Source organism: Balaenoptera physalus (assembly GCF_965194825.1).
Source record: "Balaenoptera physalus genome assembly, chromosome: 10".
Lineage (NCBI taxonomy): Eukaryota > Metazoa > Chordata > Mammalia > Artiodactyla > Balaenopteridae > Balaenoptera > Balaenoptera physalus.
The window spans coordinates 13,550,337-13,563,135 of record NC_138889.1 but is presented as its reverse complement, the minus strand read 5'-3'; the positions used below and the strand labels follow the sequence as shown (position 1 = coordinate 13,563,135).

The window sequence follows — 12,799 nt, the reverse complement described above, 5'->3', positions numbered from 1 at the left end:
AGTGCTTCCAAGGTCCTGGTTGCTTTAATCATTGCTATCCCAGGAAGTGCCAGCACTTTTGCCAAGTGGTCATAAAATGACAGTGGAAGTCTTGCTGGGTTAACCTGGGAGCGGAGCCGGTGAGAAGAGAAGCAGCCCAGAAATGGGAGAGGTTCAGCTGCATTGCAGAATGCTCTCTGCATGTTTACCAGGCAGGAGTGAAAATCCTGCTGGAACAGGATTCTTGTGCTTCCACCTCCCTCACCCAGAGAATTGCTCCCCAGGCAAACTCACATCCCAGCGCTGCCAAAGCATGCAAATCAGCGGGCCTTCGAGGCTGTGGCTCAGAGGTGGGAAAGCAGAGGGCTGGCGCCGGCTCCTCCTGTCTACTGTCGGACGGGGCTCCTTGCCAGGTGGCTCGGACTGCTGACCTGGTGCCCACCAGATGCCAGGGAAGGAGAGGCAGAGGCGGAAGTTGCCTTTGACCCCTGTGCACCTCCTACAGACTGATCCTTGGCCTTTCTCATGGGCACTCCATTGGGTATTACGGCCATCCTGGCCTCAGGAAATTCTATCCAGAATCCCGGGTCTCCCTGCCAATTCAAGGTTCCTTTTACCCTCTTTTGGTCACTAAATCGCATTTTCTATGAACTGAGATGTTGTCTTCGTAATTAACCCAAATCCCTCGAACTGTATTCTCGGCCTCTTCCTTTGTCTGGAGCTCTTTGTTATAGATGAACAGTTCTGGGTACCGTGTGGGACCAGGGAGATTCAGGAGTTGGGGCATTTAGCTGGAACTTGGATGGAGTCCTCAGACACTGTCTGAGTTTTAGAGATGCTAGCGGTGGCGTTACGCTAGCGTGGGAAGGATGTACCACATTGGGGTTGGAGACATGGGTTTTTGTCTTCCCCTGAGGATCATTCCCAACACGTGCCCATACTTTAAAAGCTCTGTTACTTCGTACATATTATCACTTAACCTTGTTGAGACTCAGTTTTCTCACTGTAAAATGGGGGTGAATAATAATGCTTCATTTTCCCAAAGGCAGAGCGCTCGCCTTGGTGATCTCTTCAGGTCCCTCCCAGCCCCGTGAGCCATAGTTCCAAGGTGTTTGCGCTCTGGCTTTCTTGCTAGAAGCTTCATGGTCCAGAGATTCCCAGGAGACCATGAGAACCAAAAGAGGCTTGGAGAGACCTTAGCTGGTGTCCCTTCCAGCTTGGCACAGTTCTTACCCATTTGCCCCCAAGACATCCAAAGAGAGGATTCTGAAGCTTCCTTTGTGAGCCCTTTCTGCCCCATCTCTGCCCTCTGTGTTCATATCTTTTAGTTGTGGGCAGAACAAACAGGACAGAGGGAAACGGTGGGGAGAGTTCTTTGGTCCTTCCTTGCCTCCCTCTGCAAATGCTACAGTGACCAGCTTCTGGGAGGGGAAGAAAAAGCCCTGGTACATTTCAATCAGCTGCATTGAATCCTAGGACTTTAGAGACAGAAGGAATTTTCAGTCCCCTGAGATCACCCGAGATTCCCCCTCTTGATATTATCAAATTGCCCCTCAATTCAAATACCACTTCTATAACATCCCTGAAATAAGCAACCTCTGCCTGAATATTCCTAGCAATGGGGAGCCCTGTTGATATGAAACTGTGGGTTTCACTGCTGGACAATTCCACGTTTTACAAAATTCTTCCTTATACTTAGGTGAAACCTGCTTTGCAGGAGCCTCCAGCACTGACCTTTGTGGAGCTGGGTCTTTGGAACTGCAGACTAAGCCTGCTTCACATCCATGCCAATATTTGGGGAGGAAGGAAGAGTACACTGACATTTGCTGAAGCACTTACTATGCACCAGGCACTATGCCAAGTAGATCTTTCAAATGTTCCCTCATTGAATTACTTAAAAATTTTTTATTTTGAAAAACTTCAGATACATAGAAAAGAGAAGAAACAGCTTAATGAACAGCCATATACCCATCACCTGGATTTCACAGTTGTTAACATCTTGCCGTATTTGTTTCATCCTTTTTGGGGGAAATATTTTATTTTTAACTTTTTATTTCAAATGCATGCAAAGGTAGACACTAAAACGATGAGCCCCATATACTCATTGCCTACTCTCAACAACCATCACATCTCTGCCATTCCCGTCACTGGAATATTTTCTTGTAAATTATAGACATTATAACATTTCAATCCTAAATATGGCAGTATGTGTCTTTAAAACGTAAAAGACATCTAAGGGTAAGTGTTCTCCTCTCTAGGCTAAATATCCTTTCCTCATTTGGTGTGACATCTAAGCCCCTTACCGTCTTGGTCCTCATGTTGCACAGCCCAGTTCGTCAGGGTCCCTTTACAAAATGTTGCCCTGAACTGGACGTGATACTCTCAGCAGAGATCTGCAACGGTCTGCATGCCTGCTAATGCACAGGATAGCATTAGCTTTTTAAGCAGCTACACCACACCTGTGCAGCACACTCAGGCCAATATTGGCTTCAGTCAACTGAAGTTCTCCCTTTTTTGGTTTCTTTTTCACATGAGACACTAGCGCCAGCCTCCTCTCTCTTCCCCTCCCCACAAGGAACTGCAGTTTGCTTATTTCCAGATACTGTCTGCCAATAAACAGAAATGGGAATCACTTTTTTGTTTTTGTTTGGGAAGGAGAGGTATATTATATTTCTTTAGGAGATTTAACCTCTTTGAAAATGTAAAATACAGAGTATAGATATTTTGATGGTCAAGTATCTTAAATTATGCACACTTGAATTTTTAATCACCGTATGTATCTGCTGTGTTATTCCATTGCTCTAGTTTGAGGTTGGTTATTGGTATTGTTGAAAAAACTCTGTATCAGGTTTCACATTGTAGCACAGAGTCCTTTGTTTAAGCTTTATTGAGGTGTAACTGGTAAATAAAATTGTAAGATTTTTACAATGTACATCATGTGATTTGATACGTGTATACATTGTGAAAGGATTCCCACCATCTAGTTAATTAACACATCCATCACCTCTATATTTGTCTTTATATGTGTGAGAGAGAACATTTAAGTTCCACTCTTTTAGCAAATTTTAATTATACAGTACAGTGTTGTCAACTATAGTCACCATGTTATACATTAGATCTTCAGACCTGATTCATCTTACAGCTGAAAGTTTGTACCCTTTTACCAACTTCTCCCTATTTCGGAACCCTTCCAGCATCTGGCAACCACTTTTCCACTCTCTGTTTCTATGAGTTTGACTCTTTTTTTTTTTTTTTTTGGATTCCACATATAAGTGATACCTTGTAGTATTTGTCTTTCTCAGTCTGGTTTATTTCACTTAGCATAATGCCCCCAAGGTCAATCCATGTTGTCCCAAATGGCAGGATTTCCTTCTTTCTCGTGGCTGAATAATATTCCACCATGTAACATGTTATATATATATAACATTTTCTTTATCCATTTATCCATTGATGAACACTTAGGTTGGCTATAGTGAATAATGCTGCAGTGAACAGAGGAGTGAAGCTATCTCTTTGATATCCTGTTTTCATTTCCTGTGGATATACACCCAGAGTAGGATTGCCAGATCATATGTAGCAGATAGGCTTAAAGGTAGGGCATACTTTTGAGCAATTTGACTGCTTTAGTTGCCTACCCAGTATGAGGTAGAAAATTAGCTTTCTGGGTGAGAGTAGTTGTCAAAACATAATTCCCTAATTTTAAAAAACTCTTTACTTTTTTCTCCTTTTTTTGGTGGTAAAAAACATACAATATTAAATTTAAACATAAAACATAAAATTTAAACATAAAATTTACCACCTTAATCATTTCTAATTTCAGCCTCCTCTATCTTTTATGTATACAATTGACCTTTTTTAACCTAAATGTAGGGCTTAGATTTATTCCTGTTACATTTTATGTTGTTGGTATTGGCCTCTTATTAGAATCAGCCAAAATATTTTCTAATCCTGATTTCATCATCCAGTTGTCTGAATTAATCTCACGCTCTGCTTTAAATCACTTCCAGATTTGATCGGCATCAATACTGCTTATTTGCCTAAACTGTTGATTACGGTCTAATACTTGGTTTTCTCTGTGTTGGACTTTGGATGCAGTGGGTTTATTGGGAAAATTGTATGAGTATGGGAGTTGCAAAATCCAAGCTTTAGTCCGGAATCAAGGTCTCTGAGGCTGTGTGACCACTGCAACGTGCTCCCCTCTGAGGTTGAACTTCAGTATCTTTCCAATGTTAAAAATAATGCTCCGGCCCCTCTGTGTGTCTGTCCTGCTTTGTTTTTTTTTCTGCAAGTGGCTGCCATCTTTCAAAGCCAGAACTTGGATAATAGAATATGATCAGGTTTCTGCAGGTGGTGGCACCTGTAATTTCTTAGATCTGAATAGAAGATTCGTTTCTCTAGCAGTTTCTTAGTGATTTGGATCAATTAAACACATAGTCATTCAGTTCCTACTATGTGTTAAACACTGTTTTAGGCTCTTGGGGTACAAAAATGAATAAGATGTAATAACCCTGGCCTCTAGGAGCTCCCAATTTCATGAGGGAAACAGACACACAAAACACTGAGTTTTAAAAAATGTGGTAGGTACTGGAAGAGATATAAGTAAGAGAGGTGGAAACACAGAGGAGGAAATCCCTCATTTTGCTTTGGATAAGTTTCATGGAGGATGTGACATCTGAGTTGGGTCTTGGAGGACGAGTGTGTATTTCCTAGGGAGAGAGGGCATTCTAGTCAGAGGGAACAGCACGTGCAAAATCCCTGATCAAGGAGCAGGCCCAGCCTGATGGAGGAGTGGCCCGGGACGTGTGCAGCCCAGCCCACAACTGGAGAGTGCTTCCCAGCATATAGTTGACCTTTACTGTATTCCTGGGAAGTGGGTGGAATTGAAACTATGACCTTATTTTGCCATCAAGATGCCTGAGGCTCTGGAGCTTCCTGCCTTGACCAAGGTCACACAGCTTGGGAGCGATGGAGCCAGGACTTGAACCCTAATTCTCTGACTTCAAGTCCAGGACTGTTTCATGTATGCCCTGCTGCTGCTGCACACCACAGCTTAAAGGGGTAGAAAACAAGTTTCTTGTGATTGTGGACCAGTATTTCCCACAATATGGTGATTGCATCCCTTTCTTTCTCTAGGAAAGAGGGGTACCCTCCTCGCTGTTTCAAAAATGAATAAATTGGGTCCTGGGAATGGCTTGTCGGTCACCTCTCAACCTAGAGCATTAGGGCAGCAGCAGCACCCCAGTGAGCTTGATCTTGTCCCAGAGTTCCCAGGCACCACCTCCCAGGCCTTTCCTGTAGGCTGGGTGGGGAGAAGTGCCAGGTGGAACTAGGTCCATGGAACATGGGAGAGAAGCAGGAAGAAGCAGCAGTAACATGAGGGCTGAGGCCGTTTCCCCTCAGCCAGATCTGGAGAGAGAATCAACAGTGTCATCAGAAATGAACTAACGCCTGCATTAGACTATGTCATGGTGTCTCCACCTAGGCCCCCAGGTGCTCTGAGCTCCTTCTCCCCAGCTGGGGGAAGCCATGTCTCCTGAGAATACTCTGACCTGCTTAGCAGTGGAATCAGAATCGGAGGTGAAGTCACTTTGGGGGACTGAACCTTTATTCAGCTCCCAGTGCTGAGCTAGTGCCACTCTCTGCTGTCCCAGAGTAAAGGGGTCCGTCTCCTGGGAGGTCCTGGCTGGCCTGGGCCCCTCCAGTCCAGCCATTCAGTCAGCCTGGGACTCAAGGAGGATTAGACAATGATACCGACGCAGGCCAGGATGAGTCTGATGAGAAGGGGAGACTCCATCTTCAGGCTCCAAGCGCAGCAGGTGTGTCCTCAGGGGAGAGGCCTCTGGAGAAAGACCCCGGAGAAACTCCTGGACAAGAGAAATTGTTCTCTTGTCGGCTGGTGGGTTTTAAAATTAATCTCTGAGTGCTGTTTGCTCATCTTTTGCATTTTGTGGATCTCACAGACAACACTCTAACGGCATCCGCAGATATCGAAAGTAAAGACTTTTCTTAATTGTTCACAATCCTGATGACCTCTCCAAGACAGACTGTTTTGGCCCTCAAGGTTTCTCTCCCTTTCTAGGTCTCATTCACATGTATGTTATTACCTCTTCTGGAGGTAATGGTGTTACACCTTCTCTTGCCTTCCAGACACCATACCTGCCTGGTCTTCCTCCTGCTAGAGTGCCCACTCTTTCTCAGTCTCCTTTGCTGGCCCCTCCTCATCATTCCCAACCTTGACCCTTTTATCCTCCTTCATCTGGACTCAGTTCCTTTGTGAACTCGTCAAGTTCTATGGCTTTAAATACCACCTATAAGCTGAAAACTACCCACCCTGTACTTCTGACCTGACACGTATCCTGAGTCCAAACTCCTTTCCCTGTCTCTCCTGGGATCTTTAATTGGCATCTCAAAGTTAACACGTCCCAGAACATAGCTTTTGACTTTATACCACCAGCCAGCTGCTCCCCGAGTCACCCCCATCTTGGGGAATGACTCCAGCACTCACTCCATGGAGAAAGCCCAACCCTAGGAATCATCCTTCCTCTCCTTCCCTTGCACCACTCCTTCCAGCCATCAGCTGGCCCTGTCAGCTATCAATTCAAAATCCAGGTCCTTCTCCCTACCTGCACGGCTGCCCTTCTATCCTGCACACTGCCCCCTCTCACCGGACCCACTGCAATAGCCTCCTGGCTGTTCTCCCTTCCTCCTTGCTCATCCCTACAGCTGATCACCGCAGGTGTAAACACTTAAGTCAAAGCATGTCACTCCTCTGCTCAAAACCCTCTGATCACTTCCCAACGTCCTTGGCATGAAAGCTGAAGTCTTCAGCACGACCCGCCTGCCAGATCCATGTCATCTTTCCTCTGGTCACACCCATCCACATCTCTCCAGCCTGGCTGGCCTCATCACTGTTCCTCAGCAGGCAAGCCTGTTCTTGCCTCACTCAGGTCCCGATCCCTCCGTCTGGAATCATCTTCCCCAGACCGCCCTGCTTAGGGACAGCCTCTGACACACTCTTCCGCTGACCATGTGTTATCGCTCTCCATAGTAACTCTCTCTAAATGAAATTATATATTTGTTTTCTTATTCCTTTTATGTCTCCTCAACTAGAAAAGAAGCTCCGTGTGGTCAAGGACTTCTGTCTATCTTTTCCAGTATTATATTTCCAGTGCCTAGAACAGTGTCTGGTATAGACAGTGTATTTAGCAAATACTTGTGGAATGAATGAATTTGCTCTATGGTCAAATTTTAAAATCACTCCTTACTAGGCCACCTGTACAATGTCATGAAATAATTTTTAATATAAAACCAATTTTGTCTTTAAGTCTACCCTCTACACACACACACACACACACACACACACACACACACTATTTTCAGTCTGTGGGCCCTTCCCATCTTAACTCCCCTCACAGATTATCTATTTAGTCTTCGTTAGTCTCAAAATCAGGCTGCTATTCAAAGGTGACTTCCCGTCTCACTAATTTCCTCTTTCTCAGAATCCTGTAGCCCTCAACCTCTGCTGTCATCTTGCTGGCCCAGCTGCTCTCGGAGATGCTTCACAACCAATCATACAGGCAAGGGCTTCACTTACCCGTTGTTTAGAACAGAGCAGAGGGAAGGGGGCTTAGGTTAAAGCTCCAGAGGATTCTCCTGGACCCCATTCATTCATCTATCTGGTGTTTCTTGAGCCTCTGACCCATGTTAGGAACTGTGGTGGCCATTGAGGAGAAAAATGAATGTCATCCTCCTAGTTTTCAAGGAATTCATAGACTAGAGGGAGAGAGAAGCATGCAGACAAATAAAGAGTTACATGACATGTGCCATGCGGCTGGTAGAGAAGCCTGAAGGACCAGAGAGAAGGGGGACCAACTTTGTGGAAGGGAACAGTGCATGGAGGCGTGGAAACGGGAGAGGTGTGGCGCGTTTGGACATGAGCGAGCTTTCCATGAGTCTGGAGCACAGGGTACCTGGGAGGGAGGGAGGTGAGATCATGAGAGGCAGCAGACAAAGCAGGGAAGGTAGGCAGAAACCAGGTCATACAGGGAATTATATGTTATACTAAGAAATTTGGACTTCATTCCAAAGCTATTGAAGAACCGATGGAAAGCAGAAGAATTTTCTGATTGAAAGTTCTGAATTCATTCACATGTTCTCTTATTCATTCATTCAACCAATATAATTTGAGCTCCTATTATGTACTAAGCCTAGTGCTAGGCTCTGGGTGGTATTTAATATCATTTTCTTGCCATTATAGAGCCAATAACCCATGGGGCACAAAGGAAGATTGTTTGGCAGCTCCTGCCCTGAAGAGCTATATGAATAGGAAATTTAATTATAGCAAAGAATGGAAGCAATTTCCCTAATAACAGGTATATGTTTAAGCAGATTTTGGTATCTCCATAAATGGAATATTATGTAGCCATTAAAAATGATCTTTGCAAACATAGGAGAAAGATTTATGACATTCCTTAATAGTGTAGGAGAAAGATTATGACGCTCACTGGAAAAAGCAGGGTAAAAAATCTATACAGAGTGATATATATCAATGAGGAAAAACAAGCATAAAAAAGACCATAAAATATACAAAAATATTAATTGCAGCTGCCTCTCTGCAGATTGATTTTTCTGCTACTTTATACTTTTTCTGTACCAAAAAGTTTTCTCTATTAAGCACACATTTACTTTATCAACCCAACATTTATTATAAAGGGAAAAAGATGAATAAAACCAAGAATGAAAGTTGGGGGGGTGGAAACAGGGGTGACACTCATCTACCTGACATGATTTAGGTGTCATCAATGCTAGAGGGCTGGGATAGTGGGAGGGCTTCTTGCCTTCGGGCAATTCCTTTAGGATTTGTGGCTAGTCATTCCTTGCTTTTCCATTACAGCATGTATCACAGCTTCTGTCTGAGGGCATTTGGCAGAAGCAATCTGGTGTGGCAAGTTCTAATCTCAGTTAGACTATGTGACCTTGGACAAGTCAGTCTCCCCTTTCCCTGGTTACCTACCTTCCTGAAGGAGATTCTCCAAAGACTTTTCCAGGAAACAGGATAAGCAAGAAGATTCTGGTCACAGGGCAGGCATTTTGTTCTTTTTCAAAATAAAGATAAGCCCATCCCAACATCCTATTTTCCACTAACTTTCAGTCTCTTCCAATCCTGCTAGCTATTAATGTTTTCTTTTTTTTTTTAAATCTCTTCCAGGAAATGATCGAAACGGCTTAGATTTCAACAGGCAGGTAAGGACATTCAGAAGAAAACCTTTATTCTATAAATTTTGGGGGTCATTCATACTATGTCAGGTGTGGGGGCACAAAGAAGATTAAGGGAAGTTTGAGGGTGTTTATTCATAGACTCATAGCTCTCAGAATTGAAAGGGGTCTTTCAAGGGCTTTGGCATCCAACCCCTCCCCCAATCCACAAGCCAACGTTGGGGTCACCTCTTCATTATGTCCTCAAAAGAGTACTGACAGCGCAGCACTATTTAGGATTATCTGCAGGCTGGATGTGGTCTAGAATCTAAGACCACAACTCTTTTCCCATCAAAGCTCAGCTTGAGTTGCCTCTTGGGCAAGTCTGTTTGCATGGCCTGACTATGTGTAGAGGAATTTGTGGAAGTACGAAAGATGGAGGGTTGGGCTCCTCAGGGAACTCCTGATTTATTTATTTATTTATTTATTTATTTCTAACATTTTTATTGGAGTTTAATTGCTTTACAATGGTGTGTCAGTTTCTGCTTTACAACAAAGCGAATCAGTTATACATATACATATGTCCCCATATCTCTTCCCTCTTGCGTCTCCCTCTCTCCCACCCTCCCTATCCCACCCTTCTAGCTGGTCACAAAGCACTGAGCTGATCTCCCTGTGCTATGCGGTTGCTTCCCACTAGCTATCTATTTTACATTTGGTAGTGTATATATGTCCATGCCACTCTCTCACTTTGTCCCAGCTTGCCCTTCCCCCTCCCTGTGTCCTCAAGTCCATTTTCTAGTAGGTCTGCATCTTTATTCCCGTCTTGCCCCTAGGTTCTTCATGACCTTTTTTTTTTTTTTTTTTTTTAGATTCCATATATATGTGTTAGCATACGGTATTTGTTTTTCTCTTTCTGACTTACTTCACTCTGTATGACAGACTCTAGGTCCATCCACCTCACTACAAATAACTCAATTTCATTTCTTTTTATGGCTGAGTAGTATTCCATTGTATATATGTGCCACATCTTCTTTATCCATTCATCTGTCGATGGACACTTAGGTTGCTTCCAAGTCCTGGCTATTGTAAATAGCCAAAGGAACTCCTGATTTAAAAGAAGAAGATAGAGGACAAAACAGGGGAGCCAGGACAAAAAGAGTTCAGGAAGGAGGGTGTAACCCAGCTCAGTGGGACAATGGAGATACAAGTTGGGCGCCTTTAAAGGAACAAGCTGGGTGGAGTTCAAGTTAGTCGGGGAGGGTTTCAGGCAGGAGAAAGTGGTGTTGGATGGATTGAAGGATGGATAGATCTGGATGTGTAAAGAGGAGGGTGAATGAAGAGAGGACCTTCCCATTGAAGTTAGAGGCTGATGGGAAGATTGGGGGCTGAGGGCGAAGACAAGGTGTGATGTCAGAGGCTGATGGTGGGAGGGTTCATTGGGGGGACAAAGTCTAAATTGGAGACAAGCGGGAAGCAACACTGGGCCCTAGAGTGAGGCAGAGACGTAAGAATTAGAAACAAAGTCAGAAAGCCTGGGTTTGGGTCCTGTTTTGGCCACCAGCTAGCTGTATAAGTTTGGTCAAGTCACTTAATATTTTTAGTATGAGTTTTCTCAGCTGAAGAATTAATTTATTTCATAAATTTGGGTTGGGGGAGGGAACATGTACTGTGCCAGATGTGGGAATACAAAGAAAATTAAGACATGGTCTCTTCCCTGGAGGAGCTCACAGTCTAGATTGAGGAGTGGGGGAGATAGAGATAGAGGGAGAGGGAGAGGGGAGGGGAGAGAGAAACTCTTGAGTGGATAATTATAATACAATCTCATTCATGCTTTATTGGAGGCGTGTAAAAAGCATGGTGTCAAACAGAAATGAGAATACTTCATTCTTCCCGGTAGCTCAGGGCAGGCTTCATGGAGGAGGTGATATTTGATTCTAGCTCTGTAGAGTCAATAGAGTTTATTAAGCAGAGAAGAGTGGGCTAGAGAAGGAGACAGCCAGGGGGAAGGAAAGACAACCCCAATTTGGGGATACATTTGATACTCACTAGGGGTCCTTCCCACTCATATCCAGAGTCCAAGTTTAGAAGGAAGTCAGGGGTGGAGGTCAAATTCAGACATATGTTCTTCTCCTCCTTTATCTGTAGAGTGATTTGAAGTCCTTACTAACATTTCCTGAAAGGCTTTTAACTCTGGGTACATCCTTCACAGTTGGAGAGGAACAATCTGGAGTCCTAACCCAAAACCTCTTAGGCAACTTCTGCAATTCTGTTCATTGGGGAAGTTTGCTAACACATGGAGGCCAGCTACTCTCTCTTTGCCCTTAAGACCTAAGACAGAGGTAGGCTTCAGTTAAAGACACATCTAGGTGAGTTACAAGGAAGGACTTGCAGCCAATGTGGCTTACCAAACACTGGAAGAGCTACCAAGGGAGGGAGACTGTAGAATCAGCTTCTCTCTCAAGGTCTTTAAAGATGAGACAGATTCTCATCTAAGGGATAGTTTGGCCAGGTTTGTTTCCAGGGCAGGAGGATGGAGGACATTCCCGAGGATTCAGTGATCCTGAAGGAGCCCTCGGCAGGTTGGGATGTGGCCTGTTGCCTGTGCTTTCCGAGGGTCCCAGCCCAGGGTCCACCTCTCATGGTCCCTTGGACGAGATGCACGTGGAAGAGCCCATCCCACACCAAGACGTGGTGGCACCAGCCCAGCCCGGAGGTGGCCCGCTCCATAGGCCTGGTGGGTTTGGCTGCCTGTGTGATCTTTCTAGAGCTTGGGAAACCCTTATGCTTAGGACAAGGCTAGGGACAGCCCCTCTGGGCCCAGCAGCTTACAGAGAGGCCCGGACCCTTTGAACATCCTTTGGGGTATGGTTTCCCCACCAGTTGGGAGAAAGTTTCCTGGCTTCTGTCAGGGGAGGGCCTCACTAGCGTTCGCTTCCCTTCGATGAGCCTCATGGGAAGGGGGCAGTTCCACCCTCCCCTGGGAACGGTTTTTGGATTTCTCATTACTGACAAGAACAGACACAGAAAGATCTTTTCTTTAAAGAGGTTGGAATTTTGGAGGAAGAGAGGCTCAGCTGGTCACGCTCATTTACACACTTAGACTGGAGCTCTTCTCTGTGCACAAGCACACATGTCCACGCCCTCCCTAAGGCCCTCCTCACTCCCTCTCACTGTCTCTTGGATGCCTCAGATACCAAGGCCCGCACCCTCACATTCTCACCAGTTCACTTGCGGGCCTGCAGGTGGGCACCAGGACTTCTCAGGCCCTTGCACTGACAGTGATACCCTCGTGCTTCACAACAAGGGAAGTAAACCAACGTTGGCAACCCCGAGGCACTGGGCAAAGTGCTTTTGGCACTTCATCTCATTTGATTCTCACTGTATACCAAGTGTTACTATCCCCCTTATACAGATAAGGAAATTGCCTCCCAGGCAGCCCCACCTGATTTGGCAAAGGATTTGAGAGATTAAGTAATCTGCTGAAGGTCATGCAGATTGGTCAGCTGGCAGAGCCAGGACTTGAACCCACATCTCTTTGACTCCAGAGCTCATTTTTCCCATGATGCCTTGCAGCATCCTCCTCTGCAGTCTCTCAACTCCCCTCTTCCTGAACATACACATC

At 45.0% G+C, this 12,799-nt stretch overlaps 1 protein-coding gene across 7 annotated transcripts in view; it reads left to right on the top strand.

Annotated features, from left to right (window-relative positions):
- The window catches only part of POU2F3 (POU class 2 homeobox 3), an 82,483-nt gene that overhangs the window by 20,071 nt on the left and 49,613 nt on the right, over positions 1-12,799 (top strand). For 5 of the 7 annotated variants that reach the window (XM_082410908.1, XM_082410907.1, XM_082410910.1 and 2 more), the window contains 2 exons: positions 7,479-7,556; positions 9,188-9,222. In XM_082410908.1, the coding sequence (XP_082267034.1) occupies positions 7,479-7,556; positions 9,188-9,222 (113 nt within the window). The remainder of the gene's footprint in view (positions 1-7,478; positions 7,557-9,187; positions 9,223-12,799) is intronic. The other 2 variants (XM_082410911.1, XM_082410912.1) reach the window with 1 other exon arrangement.